This window comes from Coenobita brevimanus, chromosome 57 (assembly GCF_032717465.1).
Source record: "Coenobita brevimanus isolate Jiangsu-jjx chromosome 57, ASM3271746v2, whole genome shotgun sequence".
NCBI lineage: Eukaryota > Metazoa > Arthropoda > Malacostraca > Decapoda > Coenobitidae > Coenobita > Coenobita brevimanus.
This window is the reverse complement of record NC_137010.1, coordinates 9,218,431-9,243,308: the sequence shown is the minus strand read 5'-3', so window position 1 is coordinate 9,243,308 and position 24,878 is coordinate 9,218,431. Positions and strand designations below refer to the sequence as shown.

Sequence of the window (24,878 nt, the reverse complement as noted above, 5' to 3'; positions counted from 1 at the left end):
CACCCACACCCACACCCACACACACACACACACACACACACACACACGGTCAAGGTCACAGGGCAGAGTGAATGTTGACCTTGCCTTGTGACCGTGACGTTTGACCTGTTCAAAAAAAAAAAAAAAAAAAAAAAAAAAAAAAAGTTTCCTTCCACCAGGTTTGGTTAAAACTGAATAAAAACTCTTCGAGGTATCTCACGGCCTGATATTATTCTCACACAGGTTCCGGCCATGAGATAACTCGAACGGCTTTTATCCGATTTTACCAGTCGTGGTAGGGGTTGGGAACAGCCCGTGACGCTATTATTTTTTAAAGACAATGGGTAAAGGTCAGGATCAGAGCGCTAGGTCAGTGTTGACCTTGCCCTGCGTGAGGGTGTGTGCCGTTCGTTGGTGTGTTGACGAAAGGTGCTATGTAGTGTACTGTATGCCCAGATTTGGATCATCATCATCATCATCATCATCATCGTCCCAACGTTAATAAAGCCCACCTAGCAGTAAGATGGGGTGAGGTAGGATCCAGACACATACAAAAATGAAAAAACACGAAATGAGGAGAGCAGTGAGTTAGGAGCACCTCAGAAGCAAAAACTCTACGCCCACAATTTGCCACATTTCACCTTTCCCTTTACCCCTTCTTGTGCCTGACCTTTGATCTAGGTAATGAGGTCTTACTTAACTGATAGTCATGTACTGTGCTATAAAATCATCAATCTTTTTTTGCTTTGTTGTTTACAGGATGTCTGGGGTGGAGGTGGTGGGGCGGTATGTGTCGCGGTCGTGGAGTAGCGGGTCGACCAGGCAGGACCCGCCCCACAGCCCGGCCCAACAGCAGCCACCACCACCACCACCACAACCACCACCTGCCCGCACGCCCAGGCACCGACCCTCACCATGGCGCATCCCGGCTTTCTTCAGGAGGAAGTTCGAGATAGCTCAGGTATATGTTGAGGCATAGTGGGGGAGATGTAAATTCATGATTTCCAGACTCATCTTGAATTTCAGCAGGGAGAAAAGTGTTCTAGCATGCCTGGAAAATAAAAATTAAAGTAAGTGGTAAGCAAAGTAACCTTTACCCAAATCAGAATGCCTTCAAATGTGTGTTTTGAATTCCATTTGACTTTGGTCTTGACCTTCTGCCTGTAAGCAGATGTAGAACTGTTTCATCTGACCCTAGCGCATAGTATGTTAGATATCTTTTGGCTCTTATTATTTCTAGGCAACACAAGAATGTACGATTTTACCATCTGATCAAGATCATCCCAAGATTCAGGTGCAAGTCATTTGAAAGTCTAGATGTATTTAGTTCTTCAGATTTTGAACAAAAGCAAAGTTTTGGTGTGTGGGGAGTTGAGGGATAAAGCCAAGGGCGATGATGGTTTACAAACACACACACACACACACACACACACACACACACACACACACACACACACACACACACACAGTGGTAACGTTCTCGCTTGCCATCTGGTAGACGGGAGTTCGCGCCTCGCTCAGGTTGCGAAAAGTTTCACTGACGAAGTGGGTGGTTACTGTCCCCCTTGAGCAAGGGGACGGGTGTATGCGTGTGTGAAGGTCACAGCCTTGCCCTTAGATCGGACTATATGAGCTCTCAGCTCCCTTCCGGGAGGGTAAAAGCTGACCATCACGACCATCAAGTGATCCTGACCGACCCGGTGAATTACACACACACACACACACACACACACACACACACACACACACACACACATTGTAACAGTAAGCCCTTGTCATAAGTCACTTTTTTTAAATTCAATTTGCTGTAATATCCACAATAAATACCGAAACATCTCCCATTAAAGTGCTATTGGTACGTTTCAAGCTGTTCTGCCGGCTTCTTCCCATTTTATAGCACCGGTTGTATGCGAAAAGGTGTAATGCATTGGAACACATCCCTTACTCATAATGAGGACTGTAATTAGCTATTATTTCCACAAGTTACACAGTCAAAGCATTCATCACAGCAAATTCTATATGCTGTTTATGTCTACGTAAACTGCATCTAACAACTTAATTTGCCTTACAGAGAGGTGGGGGTCGGGTGGGGAGTACAGGGGATCCGGGGGAAGGTGGGAATGGGGAGGCATTCAAAGAGCCTCCCACCACTCTGAAGGACCCTCTGAAGGACCCCATGATCAGGCCGTCCACCAGCCGCGAACCCATCAGGGAACCTATCACACTCGACCCTACCACACCATCGTCATACACAGAGCCAGAGGTGGGACTGAGAGAGAGAGGTTTACTATATATTCGTACTGTATTATCAAATAATCAAAATGGTCATTTATTGTATTGTTATTATAAGTAAAGTATTAATTGTTTTTGTTACTGTTGTCATTGCTTTGAATCCAGGTTCATCTGGACTTGACCTCAGTGGAATGCTGGCTGAAGTTACCTTGCCCCTCCAGCTCACTATCCTCTATTTGAGGGAGAGGGAGTGAGTTGTGTTATGTTTTTATTTCATACAGACTGAAACAGGAGAGAGGATGATGTGGATTAGATAAGGAGGAAATGTGAAAGAAGAGGAAAAGCATGAGAAAAGAGGGGAGGAGATACCGGTAGTTGAGTGGGAGAGAAGGAAAAGGGTGATAGCAGAATTACATAAAACAAAAAATCAATCACCATTCACCATTGTCTCTAATTCACTCACTCTCATAGCAAGATGAGAGTGAGTGAAAATGGTTTACATTGGTAGCCTAATAGAAGGTAATTTCATTACTTGTATTCAGAAAGTGTGTGACTCCACAGTTAGATATTTTACATACTTAAAATCATTGAAGCATTTATGTGTGTTTTGATGATGTGACAGAGTAATGGTGTTAAATACTGTAGTATCCTATGCTAAAAGAAGGATTCCCATCATCTTTCTCACATGGTGGGGTGACTGATGTATTTATGACTAGAGAGCATTCAGAGAGCACATACCTCTGCCAATGCCATTGCAGGATCTGGATCCAGAAAATCAGTTCCTTCTTGGCCCATGGCCCACCCTTCCACAAATTTCATTGAAATTCATTGAGAACTTTTGGAGATACTATGTGGACAAACACAAAATTCCTGAATCTGGATGATGTTCTGGATCACCACCAAAATCTAATGGATTGTTCCTTGGGCCATACCCTAACCCTACCCTTCCAAAAAATTTCACCAAATTCTGTTCATAACTTTTTCAGTTATCCTGCTAACAGACAAACATATCAATGCTGGCAAAAGCATAACCTCTGTGGTGGAGGTAAATATCTCAAGGTACATGTAATATTGGTAGACATCTTCCCTCCCACATTGTACAAGTACTAAACACTGAAGCTTGAAGATACTTGAGGGATGTATGCTGTAAAGTTGTTGAAAAGCAACATACCCCAAGAAGTCAAGGTTGCCATAGGCTGGCGAGAAGAGTATCTGGAGTTGGAATTTTTAGTGGACAGTCTTAAATTCCTTGCCAGTGTAGAGATCTCACTAGGTTTGAGAGTGATGAGGCATGCAAATACCATTCTGTAATACTGCACCACCCTCAGGTAGAGGAAAAAGTCATGTTACTGTAAACAGCAAAACTTTGGTAGAGATAAAAAAAAAAATAATAATAATAATAATTTGATAAAAGTAAATTATTGCTTTCCTCAGATTCAAAGGACAAAATCCAATATTATAGTCAGCACACCTATAACGTGCCCAACTGGCCAATATCTGCAACAGTGTTACAAAAGTCTGTGTTATGCGAGGTGCAGAGCATATGAGAAAAATGGCTTATGGTTGATACTCTCCCCAGTGTCACCTCAGTGAACCCCAACCTTGTCCTTAGCACCTCAAACTGGACTTAAATGCACCAGAGGGTAATAAACACAATTAAAAACACACTTTACTGTAACTACTAGTAACCTGAAGTCTTTTGGTAGATCACACCATCACCCACCCCTTCATTTCACACAGTCACCTAGATCATCACCCACACTCCTCCATTCCTTTCCCCCCCCCAAACACACACACACACACACACACACATAGCCTACAGTATGCTGTGGGAGATGAGTCCATGCAGTGACAGATAAGATGCCTTATTTGGCCATTATTGGTTATTTAGAATGATATTTAGATTTCAAGAAAGCATTTGACACAGTACCATACCAAAGACTTTTATGGAAACTATACCATCAAGGAGGAATTCGAGGCAAACTGTATTGTTGGATGCAAGATTTTCTCATAAGAAGAGAAATGAGAACAGTACTAAGGGGAAATTACTCATCATGGAAAGAAGTGACTAGTGGAGTACCACAGGGCTCAGTGCTGGCACCAGTCATGTTTTTAGTGTATATAAATGATATAGACAATAACACTGGAATTGAAAGCTATTTAAATATGTTTGCAGATGATGCAAAAATACAAAGGAGAATTACCGTACTAACACAGACTCTTGTAAAGAGCTACAAGAAGAATTAAATAAACTTCATGAATGGAGTAATACATGGCAAATGGAATTCAATGTGGACAAATGTCATGTAATCAAGTTTGGTAAAAGTGGAAAAAGACCTGATTGGGATTATACATAAGGAAGTAAAACCCTACACACATCAGAAAGAGAGAAGGACCTAGGTGTGATTATCAATAACAGACTATCTCCGGCTGACCACATCAGCGAGAAGGTATGGAACACGTATACACTGCTTGCAAATATGAGAATAGCATTCACATACATAAATGAAGACATGCTAAGAAAGATAATAACATCATTCATCAGACCAACCCTGGAGTATGCATCAGTAGTCTGGAGTCCTCATCTCAAAAAACACATAGACAAGATTGAAAAAGTTCAAAGGGCCGCTACAAGATGGGTACCAAGCTTAAGGGATCTAAGCTACGAAGAAAGACTAAATAAACTGAATCTACCAACACTATAGGAGAGAAAGAAAAGAGGTGACATGATTATGTTATATAAATACATATCAGGGAAGAAGAAAATAGACATAAATGATTACTTAACCTATGGGGAAGCATCAGCAAGAGGACACTGCAAAAAACTGCATAAGAAGAGAGGTGATAAAGACGTAAGGAAATTTAGTTTCCCAGATAGAGCAGTTGATCAGTGGAATGCACTACCGAATGAAATAACGTGTGCCAAAACAATTCACAATTTTAAGGATATGTACGATAAATATGGTTTAAGACACGGGACAGTACCAGCTTGACTCATTCCTGTAAAGATACAATTAGGTAAGAACACACATAGAGAGAGAGAGAGTCACATAGCCTATAGTATGCTGTGGGAGATGAGTCCATGCAGTGACAGATAAGATGCCTTATTTGGCCATTATTGGTTATTTAGAATGATTGTACTTTAAACTGGTTATGGCTGTGTATGATGTTGTTTGCAACCAAGTGAAAGTGAATGGAGGTTTGAGTGATGAGTTTTGTGTGAATGTTGCCATGCATCAGGGGTCATTTATATGCCCCTTGTTGTTTATCATGGTGCTTTAAGCTCATTCATGTGACTTCAGAACTGGACTCCCTTGGGAGTTGCTGTATGCTGGTGATTTGGTGTTTATTGCAGAGAGTGAGAGGGTGGTGGAGGAAAGATTTAAGAAGTGTATAAGAGGAATGGGTTACAATGGTTTGAGAGTAAATGCAGATATAACAAAAGTGATGATATCTAGGGCTGGTGGCAGTACCACCAAAGTTGAGGGAACATGGCCATGTGCAGTGTCCCACACAGGTGTGGGAAGTAGCTCATCTTATGCAGTATTTGTGATAACTGGGTACATAAGAGATGCAGTGGAATTAGTGGTAGGCTGCAAAATAAGACTGGTATTGTGTGTGCATTGTGCAGGGGAAAAATGTAAACACAGAATAGGAGGAAAGGATTCACTTTGCTGGAGAGTTTTTTGAGTAAGTGGAGTTTTGTCATTTGGGAGACATGGTTTGTACTAGAGGTGGGGCTGGAGCTAGCTCAGTAACTAGGGTGAGGAATGGTTGGAAGAAGCTGAGGAAGCTGTTGCCTCTCCTGACTCTGAGAGGGCTCTCTTTCCCTGGAAAGGGGTTCTTGTGTGCAGCATGTGTTAGGAATGTACTGCTGCATGGTAGTAAGACCTAGGCAGTAGGGGATATTCATGGGCTCAAAGGTACAGAGATGAAAATGGTTAAATGGATATGTAGTTTGTCCGTGAATGACAGGCCTGGGGGGTTAGGATTGTGAATGAAGAGCTGACAGGGAAGATGGAACTTTAATTTGTTAGTGATGTGATGAGAAGGGGTTGATTGAGATGGTTTGGATATGTGGAGGGAATGGAGGCAAACAACTTGATTCGTATAAAGAGAAGTGCGAATGTTGAGGGTAGAGTTGTAAGAGGCAGACTGAAAAATACCTCGGATGAGGTCATAGAGTGTGACTTCAGGGAGAAGAGACTGAATAGATTGGCTTCTAGAGATCAGCAACACAGAGAGCTGTCATTAGGCAACTAAGGCCAACACATGCAAGCATTCTGGAGCCATTATAAATGAATGCAAAATAATATAAACAAGATTGGGCCTGCATCGCATTTTATGGGTAGACAAAGCAATGTTGTGATAACTTTGAGAATATAACTTAAGTGCCTGCCACATCACATAAAAATCAGTGTTATGGGAGAGCATGTTACGGGTGAGCTGACCATATTTGTGTTTGCAGATCATTGATGCTGGAAGCCCAGAGCCAAGGTACCTGGATCTGTTTGACCCCAGTGTGTCTGTGGTGAGGGACCCCAAGCTGGACATACCGCCCCAACCCATGTCCAAACGTGCCCGCTCTGCCTTTCACACCTGCCTGGCTGCCCTTGCCTCCACAAGGGTCATACTAGGTCAGTCAGGCTCTGGTGGTGTACAGTCATGCATCATAGTTTTTTCTTTCCCACTACCCTGCCCTGGGCTTAATGGAAGTTGCAGCCAGGATTAAACATCAAATGAAAACCTTGTGGTAGTTCAGAACTCCCCCCCCCCCTCCCTCCACACAAGCCACAAACTGTCTCTCACACAGTATAAAAAAGCAAAGAATGACCATCTTAACACTGAACTTTGATGTGAAACCCTGGTTTTGACCTCCCTCTCTCCCCAGCCAGGGTTAGCATGGGAGGGTTGGTATTATTGCTCAATCTCAGTCTGTGTGATTGAGCAGATCCATCAACTGTAGGTAAGCTGCTGCCCCTGTCAGGTTATCCCGTAGGTTCCTTACCCTGTTGATGTTGTCTCTCTTAGTGTGGCATGTGCTGTGCACTGCTCCATTACATAGGTTATAGTGTGTGATCCTATTCTACAAACTGGGCACATATCATATGTGATTACATCCAACCCATATTTAAGTTGGTAACTGAGGAGAGCTGGGTGATGTCCTGCTAGGTGAACTTGATCATCTCTGTTTAAGGAAACCTGTGATGGGTGGATGTCAGGAATGAGGGCTTCTAGTATGGTGTTGTGATTGAGATGTAGTAGTGCCCTGCACATGAAGTAAGTACAGTAAGCTCCTACAGAGCACAAGTGGATGGGCGGTCCTGGTCCTCGCACACTGTGAAATAGCACACCGTGAATACATAATCTTATTGGAAAAACTACATATGGGCAGCACCCCCTCATACCTTGACATTTTTTGACCCAAAGAGACATAATAAGGGGAAAAGTTTTCAGACGTACACTGCAGATATAGCTACAGTAACAAAAATATGGTCAGTTACCTTAACAACAGTAGACAACAGGCCCGATGGACTTTAATAACAGGGGTTCTGAGGTGCGCGACACGTAGAGTGCCCTCACCGCTGCTCCGGCTGCACCATGCTTGTTTAACGGTTGCCAGTGTTGTATTATTCCAAGCTTTGACAAAGAAATTTACGGCTTGTCGAATGTTATATTTCTTCCAGAATGCAGTAACAGCCATTATGGTGGGGGTTGCAGGTATGCCAGGTGAAGCAGGTGAGTCAGGTTGGGCTGTGGAGTTGGAGGGGGAGGTGGCTGGTGAGTCAGGGGAAGTGGTGAGGGGAGGATCCTCCATCTCCTTCTCGTTACTGTTCACATTTTCGGCAATTTCCTTCATCTCTTCTTGTTTGTTCGTTTCATTCCTCATCTTGTTATGGACGTATTTGCAGTATAACATTTTGGCATTCACGAAATAACCGTCATTCAGGTGAATCCAAATATTATTATAGAAACTGGGTATCTATTCTAGCTTACCGTTATTCCCGAAAACGTTATTGTCAAAGTCGTTCTTGGCAAGACTCCTCTTGAGCACCTTCCCCATGAGCCTCTAAGTTACGATGGGCGTGTTGTGTGGAGAGGGGGGTTGTGTATTCAGGGAAAATAGCAGTTTTGGTCCACTCCATGCCTCTGCCTCGCGTATTGTGGGCTAAACTCATGCAGTCAAGGTTTTTTGGTTATTTTTGGTCACTCGCATACTATGCAATTCGCATACTCTGAGCTCACATACTATGGAAGCTTACTGTGTGTTTTCTTCATTGCTAATGTTGAAATGTCTGGAGGTGGATATTGTTGTAGATTGAAAATATTTGTATAGTGATTGTTTTATGTGCCCCCATGTGTTTTGTGTGTCTCATATATATTGACAGGTGTGTTGTGTATTGTCACAGGCTGCTGCAAAGAATTGTGTGCCTCTCATATCAGGGTAGTCTCTGACAGGAAGAACTTTAGTTTCAGAGTGTGAATGAGTTGTAGGAGTAGTTTTGGTGCAGCCATTAGTGATGTGTGTGATTTCCAAAGAGTTGTAGAGGGTATTGGATAGGATAGGAGATCATGCCTGGGAGGCATAATACATTGCTGATTTGATGTATTGTTTGTGGAGTAAGGTGAATGTTTCCTTTCGTTGCCCAAAGTCTGGCCTTGTAGTTCCCCAGAGTGTATTGAGTTTAAGGGTGCACAGCCTCTTGTTGTCTTGTACATGGCCTTTGAAGGTGGCTCCACTGTCATATGTCACTCCAAGGATCTTAGTGGAGAGGATGCGTGGCACACACACATTAAGTGTGGTATGAGGGGAGAAACTGTGTTCATGTTTACTGCTAGTGATAGGTGTTGTGGTGGATTTGGTTGGGGATAATCAGCAGCCTGTTATCCTTGACCCAAGTCTGCATTATGTTGAGGTAGTCTTGCTGTAGTGTGCAGGCTGTGTCTGCCATGTGGTGTATGGTTGTTTTGGCAGTGTCATCTGCCTATCTGGCAATGTTTGTGGGTGGCTGAGGTCTGGGAATATTATGCATGTATAGGGTGAAGATATCATGCATGTATAGGTTAAAGGTAATATCATGCATGTATAGGATGAAGAGTGTGGGTGAGAGGACAGAGCCTGTGAAACTTCGTTAGGGAAGTTTTGTGTTTGTTATGACTTGCCCTGGAACGTCACATATGCTTGTCTACCTGACAGATAGTTGGCAAGCCAACATTTGATGTTGCTCTTCATGTTTGAGTTGTATATCTTGGTGATTAGTTTGTGTCAGGGGACAGCATCAAAGGCTTTACTAATATCTTTTACTGTAAGGAAGTGTGAAAGTATTGTATAATGTTATGCAAAGCACAGTTACACTTTCAGAAAACATGAAAGTACCAGTACAGTGTTTCAGGAGGGTCCTATAAATTACCATACATTATACTTCACACACATATATTCAAAAGAAAAGTCTCATCAGCATCAGGAGAGATAACATATCCATCAACTACGAGTTTATAACCATAATGATGGAGCTAGCCCACCCCCCTGCCCAACCATCAGCATCACAGATCATAATACCCAGATTAAAAAAAAAAGAAAAGTATCTATAAACTCCAGACAGACATTTGCCATGTCCGTCCTGACTTGTCTATCACTTTGTCCTTTTTTGCCCGCATCTAAAGTGGACTCAAGCCTACCACATCCTGCAGTCTAGCTCTGACACCACTGCACTTTTTGTGTACCCGTGTGTTGAAAATATAAGATTAAATTGCTTACAACACTCCTACAACAACAGTATCTGTCAAAAAAAAAGAAAGAAAGAAAAAAAAAAAACAATCATAATGTGCATAGATGGTTAGACTTGCGGAGCCAGGATTCTGAGGATATAAATGAAAAGTGAATGTGTGGCCCATATAATTAGGCATGCTATTGATAGTTGTCCCATTTTTTCCCATCATTCTTCCCTTGTTATTGAATTATAGTCATTAGGTAGAAGAGATGATGATGGGGGACTGTGGGATTGATGTTTTTTTCAGTCTTGGATGACAGAGAAATGAAGGCAGAGATGAACAGCGATGTAAAAAAAGATGATCTAATGAAGACTAACCGTATTATTTTTGTTTTAGGGTGCAGTGTGTTGGTGATAGTGCTTGTGGTGGTGATAGTGACGCTGGCCACCACCACACATCGTGGCCTTTTCTTGCCTGACCCTCGTGTGCGTCCCCCCCACGTCACCACTGTCACCACCTGTGGCACCATTCAGGGGTTAGTACATACTACCCCCCACACACACACACACACACACATTACATTGTTTGGCCTAAAATGGTCATCTCTCCATCTTGAATCCTGAGCTGTAGTAAGATTAATACTGTACTGGAATGTTGATGTTAGTCCGGAAAAGATGCAGAGCTGTATTATGTTATACTACATGTATCTTTGAGTTTCATGAAACAAGCTATAAAAGGATGAAATAATCTGCCAAATTAAGATCAGTGAACTGTGGAATACAAACTGCTCACTTACAGCACATCTTCAAGCCTTATTGGTAATGAAAACTTTGGATAAACTTGACAGTGCAATTTGGATTCCATTTAGTTTCTTGTTATCAAACTTTTGTTTAATGAAGTATTATTATGTTATGTAGGGAATCAGTAGGATTGTTTTATATTAATTACAGTAACAAATTAATTATCATCTTGAAAGAATTGTAGACTGATAATTGTATGAAATTACTGGTACTTTATGCATATACAGGTATATTTCCTATAACCTTGCTGAATTTTCTTTTTTAATAATCAGGATTCTGAATATGCAGTCATCTTTTATAATGATCATACAGTATTGTGTACAGTTTACTTTTAAAATATCATTATAATGAACAGTGATAGTATGATGGATCTTCAGTGTTTTGTAACAATACCCGGTAGGTACCTAGTGATTTGATGGTTACTGGTATAAGATTTCAGTGGGGTTGTTGACCTTGTCTTATGTATGGATTTGAAACTCCAAGGGTGGAAGTTTTGATTGTGTAGCTAATGATGTGGAGGGCATATCATTTTTTTTAAAATTTTAGTAGCCTAATCTTGGGCCTCTATGTCTCAGATGAAATGGTATGGGACTAGCTGTTGTAATGGGGTGTATAAAAGCCTGTGTTGCCTAGAGGTAGAGAGGGGATCCTCTCTCTGGCTCAGTGGTAATGTGCGTGAATATGAGGCGCGAGGGCCTGAGTTCAGATCCCGATCAGACCAATGATTAATTTGTTAAGATTCAGGTTGGTCTTTCACATTGGTTGGCAGCGTTGTGGGATGTAAGGCAGGGCTTAGAGGGCCATGATGTTGAAAGTATCTTAAACCTTACATCCCGGGGGTGAGGTGTCTGTGTGGTTCGCGGGCTCCCCCTAATGGTGGCCTCCAGTGTGCTAGGCTACCACATGTGTTCGAAACAGACCAAATTATCACCAGGGGGAGAAAAGAGTGATATAATGGGGTGTATAAAAGCCCGCATTGCCTAGAGGCAGAGCGGGGATCTTTTCTTTGGCTCAGTGGTAATGTGTGCGCGTATGAGGCGCGAGGGCCTGAGTTTAAATCCCGACCAGACCAGTAATTAATTTTTTAAGTTTCGGGTTGGTCCTTTACACTGCTACCTTTTACAGTTTTCTAATAATAGTATTCAGCATCTCAGGTTTCCAGATTTATTCTTATTGTACCGTATCTCTTATTCTTGACTTGATGCCTTTCTGTTCTTGTACGCTGGGAGATCAAGGGTAGGCCTTTGTGGTGCATACTGATACTGAACATGAGGTCTGTCCATGAAGAGAACTACCTATTTAAATAGCGTACTAACTAGCTGGTATGGCATAATCATGATGGGAGCATTGTGTAGCAGCAACTTAGATCTTAAGTCTGAAACTAGCCTCATCAGGCCATATCACTTAGTCATTTAGGTACATATGCTTGAGTGACCATGTGTTTAGTTCACTTGGCCAATTTTCTTATATCTCTTCTGTCATTTGAAATTGGCAACCTTTCAGGGTGGATGAAGTTGGGGGTGGGGGGAGTCCGCAGGGACCGAATCCAGGGAGTAGGGTATCTGGGGAATGATAGTTGTCTCGAGCTTCACCAAAAAGTTACAGATAAGGAGTGACGTGTGAGCAGGTGCATTGTCATGGTGCAGCTTCCAGGTTTTGTTTGTCCACGTCTCAGGCCTCTTCTTTCACACTGCCTACCACAAATGCTTCAGGATGTCCAAGAAAAACTCTTTATTGACTGTCTGACCATGTGAAACAAACTCATGATGAATGACACCCTTAAAAAAAAAAAAAAAAAAAATACAAAGTAAACATCGCCTCTATGTTTGAGTGACTCTGACGTGCCTTTTTTTTGGGGGGGTGCAGTGACAGTGTTCCAACCTACTGTGGCAACTGCCTTTTTATTTCAACATCATAGTCATACACTCATGTTTCATCATCTGTTATCACATTTTTCAGAAAGTTTTTATCAGCATTCAAACAATCAGCCACTTGACTAACTGTGATACGCTTCTCTTTTTGCTCATCTCTCAGTAGATGCAGCACAAATTTTGCGGCAACATGATGCATTTTTTTTTTTCAGTTAAAATCATGTGGCATGAACTTTTACAGATGCCAACATCTTTGGAAACTTGAGTCAGTCAGACAGTGATTTTTATGGATCACAGCACACACTTTCTCAGTGTGATAGTCATCTCATGATGTGGAAGGCCCTCCAGATTTGGGATCATCTTCGGTGGATTTTCTTCCCGATTTGAACCACTGGAACCACGTTTGGCATCGCATATGACTCAAACAATCCTACCCATAAGCCTGTTGCAACATTTAAAAGTCTCCATGAAAGTTTTTCCCAATTCAAAATAGAATTTCACACAAACACGTTGCTCTTCAATATCTTTCGTTGTTTAACGTGCTACAAATTGCCAGGTGCACTAAACACACATTCACCCAACTGTGTGTACCTTGATGATTAAGTGACATGGCGTGATGCAGCTAGTGTTGACTAATACACAAAGTTGCTGCTACACGGTGCTCCCAGCACAGTCACGCTATGCCAACTAGTTGGTGCACTATTTAAATAATTTGGCTTCACAGACTTCGTAGTTCAATAACCCTGTTGCCTTCTTAAGGCAGTATCACATGCTACCTTATACCTGTATGAGATTTGCCGAGGAAAAGTTTCATGGAACCAGGCACACACCTTATCACACAAGTTCCTTGTATTGTCGGCAGTGATGCTTCTTCTCACATTGTTGCCAGTACCCGTCTCGCTTATACTCAGTCCAGGTCATTGAAGAATGCGATCACTGACTCGGAAGAGAAGGAGAAGCAGCATTGTAACCAAACAGATGGAATTGTCCAAGGACCCCATTGGTTAAAATGGCTTTCTCAGTGTTTCTGGAGGAGAGAGCAGTTGCTTCTGTGGCCCTTGTAGTGGTGATGAAGCTGTGTGGGTACAGAGGTTCTGCTCTTCTGTGTTGTGTTCGCCTCGTGGTGCATCTGGCAGCCGAGTCCCCAAATGTAAACACATAGTTAATTTATGGACATCACAGTTTTCATCAGTGTATGAAATATTTACTCTTTAAGGCTTTCATAATTATTAATATTTATTTTAAAATATTATTAAGTATTGCTAAAACATGAAATATTCTCTGTTGAGTTGCCTAGTTGGTCACACAGTTTTGTACCATGTATGATGGGTGAGAATCCATCCAAACGGATTCCAAGCTTGTCGAGGATCCCATGGACATTTACCATAATACCATGCCGATGTACTCACGTTTCCTCGGCAAACCTCATACAAGGTAGTGTGTGGCACCCCCTTTACAGTTTTTTTTTTTTAGATGCCTAGTGGCCTGGTGAGGTATTCCGACTGGTTGTGGCCCATAGTGGTTTACTTCCAAGGGATGGTTGGGATTTCTTGTTCATGTACTACTGCTCAAGGGAACAACTGGTTACTCTCACTGTAAATATCGAGACAGAGTAGTGTAGCCCCAGTCCTCTATGATCTTGATTAGGTAATACAGTATTGGACTGAATGATAGATGGATGGATGATGCCACATCCTGACATTTTTGAAGGATAGTCCAGTGATGCCTCCATGTAGTTGTAGTTTGGGAAATTTGCAATTTCTCAGTTCACCTATATAATTAATTTACATTTACCATTTAAATATACTTTCAGACAGTTTTATCATGATTCATGTGATGTCTCTCATTTCACTATTATAATTACTTTCCATCATCCCAAATGTAAGTGCCATAACTGTATATAGCCACATATATACTATTAACAGGAAAATAGAGGATGGTATTTTTGTGTTCCGTGGTGTGCCATACGCTGTTCCTCCGCTGGGTGAGCTGCGGTTCCGGCCGGCGCGCCTGCACACCAGTTTGGCTGACTGCTGGACTGGCACCTACGTTGCTGACAAGGTGCAGCCATGTTGGACCTATGACAGTCAGGTGAGGCACCATACAGTATTGGGTAATGGATCATGAGTAGTAGTATTTATTTTTTCCAGAAAATGTATGGCCTTTATGTAAATTTAGAACATTTATTTAGCAATAGAGTCACTCTTGTTAGACTTGAGGAATCCATCAAATATTGCTAATTTAGTAATGTCACTGAGTATGAATGTATTTATTTAGAGTTATAGAACTGGAGTATCAGGCATTTGTGAACCATTGAAACTGAAGAGTCCATTCCCTTCAAAATAAGTTGTTAATGAGTAGCCAAAATAATGTACAAAATATACTTGTTTCATTCAGCCTGAAGGAGTTGAAGAAATTCTTAACTCCTTTTAGCGTATGGAGTGCCCAGTGAACTGAATAAAATCATATGGTATTAGCTGAAATAAAGATTCCCTTGGGCTGAAGTTGCCAGTGAGGGTTGTCTCCTGAGCTGAGTGGAATAAAATAGCAATAAAAGATGACTTTGGAGTAAAAACATAAATATTTTATTTTTGTATGCTTTGTGTTTTGTAAGAGAGTATTTTAACATTAAGTAATGCAGTGAACTCTCAGCTATCCATCGTAATTCAGCCAAGCCGTTCACCGAATAAAGTGAAATGTCAGATATTGCATAATACCCTCCATTAGGTCAATATTTGGTGGCGTTGTATATTGTGTTACTGTCCATCTCGACCCTCTATCCTAAAAACTTTCCCATTAGTAAAAGATGAAAACTAAGCATAAAATACAATACAATAACTAGAAGCCATCTCATGATGAGATCTCACCACCCATGTACAGTAGCTGGAAAGTTTTTCCTGGGCACATAATTTTGCACCTCCTTTTCTGAAGTGACGCAAATTCAGAATGTAAAACTCACACAAACAAAACCCACCAGCCAGTCTCACAACTGAAAACATTACCACTCCGCCCGCTTACCACTCGCGTTGCAAAGCAAGCGGAGTGGTAATGTTTTCAGTTGTGGGGTTAGCTGGCTACCTTTGTTTGTTTGTCGGTAAACAAGATATCTCATAAACGGCTTGAGCTATCGACATGAAACTTTCAGGGTATCAACATACGGCCAAAATCTTGGACAGGTTCGAAAATAGGTATTCAGGGTCAAGGTCAAGATAACCAAAGGTCAACTAGTTGACCTTTGGCAGCCATTTTGATGACATTGACCTTGACCTTGAGTGCCCATTTTTGAACTCGTCCAAGATTTGGGTCATATCTTGATAACCTGAAAGTTTCATGTTGATAGCTCAAGCCGTTCATGAGATAGCTTGTTTACCCACACACAAACAAAGCCAACCAGCCAGCCTCACAACTGAACACATTATCATTCCGCTCACGTTGCAACAGGGGTGCTAATGATACATTCCAGTAATGTAGCAATACAGTGCTGGTTAGCTACTGCTTATCAGCCGGTTGATATGCCTCTTCGCAGGCTATTGCATAGAACAGCCAGTTACGTTCTGTTTTGGTGCTGGATATTGCTTTAATTGAGCTGAGCCAGCGGTGCCAGATTTTGTGTGTGGCTGGATATTGCAGAGACAAATAATTGAGAGTTTTCATGTAAAATCTGCTATATGATGCAAGTTTTATGAAGATTAACCTTTCATAATAGTTTTTGTGATTCTTGTCATAATTCATTACAGTGTGCATGAAGGCAGGGATCCTGTTTGAGGGAATTTCCCACTAAATTTGGAGTTTACTCATGTCCTGTACTTTAGTGATAAACAGTAGCAAGTAACAGTCACTTCTGTATTATCCTGTGTGACATGTATTCCCCTGTACAAAGGAAAAGGGGAAAAAGAAATGTGTTGGAATCATAGGGGCATTTGTCTGCTTAGTGTAATAGGAAAAGTATGTGGTAGGATGCTTATTGACAGAGTTAGGACAGGAATTAGTTGAAGAAGAACAGGGAAGTTTTTAGGAAGGAAAGAGGTTGCATAGATCAGATATTCATTGTTAGGTCTTTAGTGGAAAAGTTTCTAGAGAAGGAAAACAACTTGTATGTGTCCTTCATGGATTTGGAGAAAACATATGACAGGGAGGATTGACAAAATTTGTGAAAAATAATAAGAATATATGGAGTAGATGGGAAGTTGCTGAATGCCTTGAAGAGTATGTCTGAGGGAGCTAAAGCTGCAATGCGTGTGGATTGTGGACTGAGTGAATTTTTCTTTTGGAATGTTGGATTGAAACAGGGATGTGCCATATCTCCATGGTTGTTCAAGCTGTACATGGATGGGGTTGTCAATGGGGGCAGTGGATGTTGGAGTGGCCCTAATGAGAAAGGGCAGCATTTGGAAACTCCCTATACAGTTGTTTGCAAATGATACTGTATTTTGAAGTGAAGACAAAGGGGAACTGCAAGGCTTGATGAATGAATTTGGAAGGGTGTATAAGAAACAGAATCCAAAGGTGATTGTAGGGAAGAGTAGTTATGGTCCTCGAGAGAAATGAAGTCACTGGATGTACAGTGAGTTTGGATGATGAGGAAATGGAAAACATGAGTACATTTAAGTCCTTGGGTAGTATGAAGAGTAAGGGTGGAAGTTTGAAGAGTGAAGTGCTTGAAAGGGTACAACAAAGAAGAAAGGTTGCAGGTTCTTTGAAGTGATAAGAAACAGGGAAGTTTGCATGGAAGTAAAAAAGCTGCTGCATGACAGTATTGTGATACCAACTCTAATATATGAAAGTGAAGCTTGTACCTTGTTGCAAGGACACAAGTCAAGAGTGAGAGCAGTGGTAATGAGTTATTTGAGAGGCATTTGGAGTTACATGGAGAGACAAACTGACAAATGAAGAAGTGAAGGAGCATTGTAGTGTGGATGTGGGTGTGATAGCATTAGGAGAAATCCAATGAGGTGGTTTGGCCATGTGGAGAGAATGGAGAGCGAGATACTAATGAGGAGAGTGTATGTGACTAAGGTGCAGGGGGAGGCTGAGGATGAGATGGAGGGATGGAGTGGAGAGGTATATGTGAGAGGGGGGTGTGATCTGGGAGCAGGGCAGTGAAATGGCAGGGACAGGGCTACATGGGGATGATTTGTTTGTGGCCACCCCTTAGGGGATTAAGGTGTCTGGCAGTAGATAGATAGATAGATAAACATGTAAGGGCTTGAGGTTGTGCTACCTTGATCTGGAGTATTTAAGAGTACAGTAGGTGTCTAGCCTTACCCCATCTTTAAGTGGGCAAAAGGACCTTGATGATGGTAACGATGATGATGATGATCTTTAGGTGGAAAAAAGGGTGATGATATTGATGATGAATGGGGTACCCACTGATGGTGAGAAATATCTAGCAGCCATATGAGGATTCAAATTGAGGTACAGTACATAGCCTATAATCCTTGCCACAGATGATGCTTTAGCATTATACTGTGAGATGTAGGATCCGAGAGAGGTGAAACTGGGAGTCAGGGCCGGATACTGTGGAGTTCACCTTATTACATTATTAACACTTGCAATGTTATACTGTGAAATCAGGTATTGATAAGGGATGGTTCATTAGGTGTTTTTGATAACTTGAATTTGGGAAAATTAGATACAGTACTGTCACAAGAGTTTTTGACTCCAAATAATCAGATACAATCACAACAGTTTTTGACACCAAATAATCAAATACTATCACAACAGGTTTTGACTCCAATTAATCAAACAGTCACCCTCTACCAATCAGTTATTATGACTTGTGATAATTTTTCAGCAAAGAGACCTGCAATACTGGAAATTAAATATTTTAAGCATAATGTATAAATATATTGGATTAAAGCAAAGCCAATTGTACCAGAGGTGAGGTATCTGAATGAATATAGGGTATTCCTGCAAATCTGATGAGCCTTCCAGGTAAATGTTTCTGGACACTGAAGAGTTTTTGCTATACTGTAATGTAGTGATGGATAGAAGTCTTGTCAGTGTTATAACTACAGTATATTCTTTATATGGTATTTTGGCCTAAAAATGCCATTTGTCCATCTTAGTTGTTGAGTTGTAACAATAGAGTAACATTAGAATATGATGCTAGTCATGAAGAAGTGCTGTGACAAGGAAGTAGAGTTGTAGTATTGCCTTTTTCTGTCACTGAGCTATGTAAAATAAGCTGCAGGAAGACGAAAGTCTGGGATGAGTTAATGTGAAACTAGTATAAACTTGACCTGACATAATCTAAACTTAGCTAACCCACATACTGTACATGTACGGCAGGGTGGTGTGGTGTCAGGGTGGGAGGACTGTCTGCTGTTGGATATCTTCACCCCCCAACTGGGGTACGACACACCCCTTCCTGTGGTGGTGTATGTTGGTGGGGCGGGGCTGGGGCAGGATGGGGAGAGGACCTGGATGCTGAGTAGGGCAGAGCAAGTGGTCAAGGACCGAAGGGTTGTCATTGTGTCACCTCAGGTGAGGCGGGGACCCCTGGGATTCCTGCCTCATTCTGGTCTGGCTGCCACCACGTATCCTCACACCTCTGGCAACCAGGGTGGTTCGGATCTGTTTGCTGCACTTGTGTGGACCAAACGCAACATTGAGCACTTTGGTGGGGCACCAGGGGAAATAATTCTTCTGGGGCACCAGGGTGGGGCAGGGCTGTCCTGGCCAGTGCTGTCAGCCCCAAGAGCCCATAGTTTGGTCCGTGCTGCCTGGCTGTCTGGTGCGGCACCCCGACACCCCAACATTCCCTGGCGCCAGGCTGATCAGGGCCTCATCTCACGCCTCAACTGCTCATCTGTGTTCTGTCTGCAAACTGTGGAGGCAGAGGCAGTCATGGAAGCAGTGACCCCAGACCGTCGCACTGACATCACTGAACCCTGGCTTGTGGCTGATGGAGTAATTGTACCCTTCTTACCAACTGCACCTCCTATCACACTCATGATTGGTCAGTTCACTGGTTTTTGTCTGTTTTTATTGTTCCTTGATGCCTTAGCTTGTCATTTGTTTGGTTTGATCACAGCAGTTAAGAAATCATACAACCACATTCCAGTTCTGGTGTCTTTTATTTCATCCCAGTTCACCATCCAGCTTCTACCCAGGCCTCCTCTCTGTGATATTTTACACTTATTCTCATACACATCACTGCTGTATACCCATTTCATTGTTCTGCATTTCTTTCCATGACAGCAGTATTCCTTAACTGTTCAGACTTGGCTTAACCCAACTCATTCCATCCTCATTCTGTGTTGTATATTATAAAATAACAATATTTTGTACATTTTAGATACAACATGTCTATATTTTTATGTGTTTCATTAGAGCAGTTTAACTGAAAAGTGAAGCTCCTTACATAGTGAATCATGTGCAGATACTGAATACAGCTGCATGTAACTTTTATTACATATCTTACTGAAGAAATATTTAGTTTGAACCAATCTCTACCCCACAGGTATTGGAATCAAATGAGGGGTAGTTTGGCCTGTAGTTTGTTGTTGCCATACTCACTGAGGAACAAAATGACTGAAAGTGATTAGTATCTATACAGTGTATTGAATACTGAGTGTTGCTATTATGAGTTATCTGATGTGTTGTACTATATTTTGCAGGGTCAGCACGGCAGAGTGCAGCTCACAGGCTCTTGTCATGGCGTGATCGTGTCAGTTCCTCACAACAGAATCTTATTGATGCTATCATGGAATCTCTCCTCTCAGATAAATCCAAAGAGCTGTCATATGAGGATAGAGAATCGTCTGGTAGGGTTAGATGGCCATTACCTCCACAGTGGAATGAGCCAGAGAAAATTGCATTTACCGCAGAGCAAGCTGAAACAGCACGAGAATGGTACTCGCATCTTAAGGATGACCCCTGGCAACTGCTGACAACACTGGTGTCTGACGCTACCATAACCTGCCCGGCTCTGACCACTGCCACCAAGATAGCTCGTGATCGCTCTCATGCACTTCACAACTCTGAGGATGTGCCTGTGTATGCTTACATATCTGACCACAGCCGGTTATCACGTGCTGGCCAGGTTGCTGATGGGTCCTCAGACATTGAGGCCATACTGGGGGTGTTTAAGGCCAAGAATGAAGCTGATGCAAGGTATGCGAAGGCCATGCAAGATTTTTTTTTTCTGTTTGTACATGCAGGTGCACCAGAACGACATGAACCCAGACCAGCCCACCTTGGTGTGTATGCGGTGGATGAGGAAGTCACTGTCATGCGCTCACGGATAGCCTGTGCACATTGGGTTAATATGTCACATCTGGCCACAAGATTTTGACCTTGTAGTCTTCAGCTTGTTTGCCACACCTTTATGTTAATTCTGTTGATTTAGTCCTGCCATTAGTTTCACTCTTTGGCACCAGTATAAGTAGATGAACAGATGCAGGAAGTTCATGTTCATTTTTGGAATTAATTCCACAGTTAATAACAAAAGATTGCTTATTAAATATCTATTTCCACCTATAAAGCTGGTAAACCTATTTACCGAAATTTACATTACCGTACCTGTAATATAAAAAAGTTGCCATTTTTGGGACGCATCTATATCATATGATGAGGACTTACCATTTATGGCATTTCTCACAGTAAATCCTGTTCACATTGGTATTTATTTAATTACAGAATACTTTTTCGACATGGGAAATTGGGTTAGGATGATGATGATGATAATGTGTTTTTGTAGATGTGTCTGTTCTGACTGCCAGGGATTTTTCAAAACAAGTTTATAATTCTGGCCAACCATTATTTTACATATGCCAGTAATCAGTCACTTTTATACATTCAGCTATATATGAAAGTTCTTTAGCAGTTACCTCATGTTTAATTTATTTGTGTTATAGATTAGCAAGCATTCTCATTTTTGCTCTTTCTCATATTGTCTGGTACAGTCTTGTAATTTTCTTATTTGCTTTCTGTAATATTGGTATCTTGATGAATTATTTATTTTATCCAAATTTTCAAGCTATTGTACTTGGTTGTTTGTAGCAATTCACATTTCAGAACTAAATATTTAATCTTCTTGTGTGCATAATTAAAAGAACAACATGAGGGTTGGTGTGTACAGTTCTGTAGTTGAGTTGTTACAGAGTTTAGGAAATACAGTCAAAGCTTAAAAACTGAAAACTCAAATTCACACACTACTCAGTCCTTTGACTGCTGGAATTTCTCTCAGATCAACAAAATCATGAGGAGCCATATTCATCAACTTTTGTGAGCTCAGATTGTGTATAAGAGCATTTGTTTATACTTTTAATGTAACTAATATAACTAACACCCTGCAACCAAAATGGAGTGAGTATGTGTAGTAGAAAAATATGAGAACACACAATCATCTCCGATAAAACTGCTATGGTTACAGGTACACTGAGGACAGTGATGAGTATCGAAGTGAACATAGTAGCAAAGAATTTGATTCATGACAGTATTGTGGGCCCCATCCTTACATTATGGAAGTGGAGCTTGGACTTTGGTGTCAAGAGTGAGAGAAGTGAAAATTAATTATTTGTAAGGAGCAGGTGGATTTACTGGGGGAGACAGACAATTGAGGAAGTTAAGAGTTTTGTGGTGTTGATGTGGATGTACTAAAGCGTGTTAGAAGTCCCCTGAAATGATTGGTCATGTGGAGAGACTGGAGAATGAGAGATTGACCAGGAGGATGTGAGTGAGTGAGGTGGTAGGGGAGAAAAATTGGAGACTGAGGATGAGGTGGAGGGATGAGTGGAGATGTATATGAATGAAGGTGGTGTGGACTGGGGATGGGTGAGTGTGGTGGGGGGGTTTGATGGTGGAGAACAAGGTGACTTGGAGGCACTTTGTTTGTGGCCACACCTTTGGGAGTTAAAGTGCCTGGCCATAGAGAGGGCTTTAGTTTTTTTGTATTTTTCACTTTAAAAATCACTCTTTGTTTGGTTATGAAGTGTTTAACAGCTACATAAGAGAAGATAAGAGTATAATAGGTATTATGTAATATGACTGAGGTTCAAGAAAGTTTATGAACATGGCCCTGGATGTTAGCATCAGTAATATAACTCGTTGCTTCTAGAACAATCAGAGGGTGAATGGGTCCTTTGTGTTTTTGGAATCTTAAGCTGTGACTGTACTGTATTTCTGATGCTGTGTGATGTAGTGTTAAAAGGCGCTATGCATTCCATTGCTTAACTACTGTATAAACCTTTTTCCACAGATTTTTTATACTTTTTCTAGAGACTTTTCTTAGCCAGTTGCCATTGTGCCTTGAGGGAGCATGTGTGAGGTATGTTGAGTGTCAGGAGGGTCAGCTGCCTTAGAGACAAGACATTAACTTCTTGAATTCGATGATGTAATTTTTATTTTAATCTAGCTACCACCAACAATTTTACTCAGTTTTAATAAGACCTCATGTAGCTATGGATTAATGAAGATTGCCTCTGATCCCTTCACTACCAGACCTCCTTTCTAAGATTGATAAAATTGTCTGTAGAGTAGCTACAATGGATTGGAAAAATGCATTGTCGGATTGAAGAACCTTAAACAAATTAGATAATAATCATACGGAAACCTACCTCAGGAATAATGTTGATAATTAATAATGATGATAGTAATTTTTTCCACCATTGTGTGGAGTTGCTGAGGATCCTGCTCAGGGAGGATAAATGGAGGAGGATCATAATAGAGGATTGTTTCACAAAGTTGAACTTATAACAGCACTTTCACTAGTTCAAATAATGTGCATTAAATATACAGTAAGTAGGAGTGCTGTTAATATGCAGTTTCTGTTTTGATTGTAATGGAGGATTTTATGTCTGCACTTTAACCAGCAGTTCAGATTTAGATTTCAGGGATGGAAAGATGAGAAATAGAATTGATTTGCAGTTTCCATTTTGATGTTAGTGGAGGGTGGTGGTTACTCTCTATCGGTCCATGTTCAAGCCCTTTTTTTGTCCCATCAGGAGTGTAGGGGCCCAGGGCTAGGTTATTAATTCAAGTAATTTAAAACTAAAGTGAGCAGTTGCTCTTCTTTGAATGGTGTTATGTGAGCAATGAACTCCAGCCACCTCTCAGATGTAACTCCTTTAGGCAATATCTAGACTGATTAGCTTCAAATTAGGGCCTTTACACTCCTGGTGGGTCAATAAAGGATCGAAGGAAGGACAGAGGATTGCATTTCATAGTTGATCATATTACAGCACTGATGCCATTAAAATTTATTGCAGAATTTAGCAATGTGATTGATATGCCATATCCATTTTGACTGCAGTGAAGCTTAATACGTCCGTTTCTTTCACCAGCTGTCCTTATTTACAGTAGATATCAGATATACATATATGAACAGGGCTCTGTGTTGCACTGATGTATTATCAGTTTTCTTCCTCAAATTCATTTTGCAGATTAATATTAACTATAATTGTGCCAGTATAATTTACAAGTTAACCCTACTTTTCACTCAGTAGGGTTAAGATAATGGTAGTGATGTTGATGGTAATGTGTTTGGTGTACCGTTATTGTTTTGATAGTAATGGTGGATTGTGTGTAGTTGATCAAACTGGACTATTGGTGATTCAGACCTTGCATTGAAATGAGTATATGCCAGTACTTATTAATGAGTCTCACTAAATATTATAGAGTTCATTTCTTCCATGCTGAACTGTTTCTGAAGGTTTCTAGGTTGAGTAAGTAGTAGCTACCCATACAAAATGATTGATATCAAGTCTGCACATGATCTTGAGGGAGTAAATTAATCATAGAATGGTGTAACAAAAAGAGTTAACATAATTAGTAATACTGTATACAGTAAGCAAAAGTATGTTCACTACTGTATATGAAAGAGAAGTGTAGAATACGGTGTATAGCTGCTGTATTCTGTGCACTTTAACTTGGTCAAAAATTGCCTTTTTTTTTTCCATGCTTTAATAAGATACTGACACTAGAATTTGGTGGTAATCATGAAGTTCTGCAGAAAGGATGTAGAGCTTAGTATTTTCTTTTTCTGCTGTTGAATGTTGGGCAGATGAAAAAAAAAAAAAAATCTGCCAAGTTACGATGGGTGAAGTATAATACATGTCAGTGTCTGTCATACCTTGTGAAATTATCAAAACTTGGATAAAGTGGTTAAATATTGTATTGGGAGGAGAAAACATATGCATATTATCTGTGGACTGTTTAGACCAAGTATATTCTGGTTTAGTACACATGTGGAACCATAACACTTAAGATTCACCAAGATACTTGATAGTTTGTACATTTCTAGATGAGCACTGCCACAAAACTCTTAAGAACCACTGCC

The 24,878-nt window shown here is 41.1% G+C and overlaps 1 protein-coding gene across 1 annotated transcript; it reads left to right on the top strand.

The window, feature by feature from the left end:
• Window positions 1–319: 319 nt before the first annotated feature.
• Window positions 320–20,894, top strand: LOC145402337 (neurotactin-like). The gene is made up of 8 exons (XM_080274482.1): window positions 320–348; window positions 739–940; window positions 2,051–2,242; window positions 6,680–6,848; window positions 10,321–10,459; window positions 14,521–14,686; window positions 18,887–19,556; window positions 20,218–20,894. The coding sequence occupies exons 1-8, from the start codon at window positions 320–322 to the stop codon at window positions 20,892–20,894; spliced, it is 2,244 nt and encodes a 747-aa protein (XP_080130608.1).
• Window positions 20,895–24,878: the final 3,984 nt, after the last annotated feature.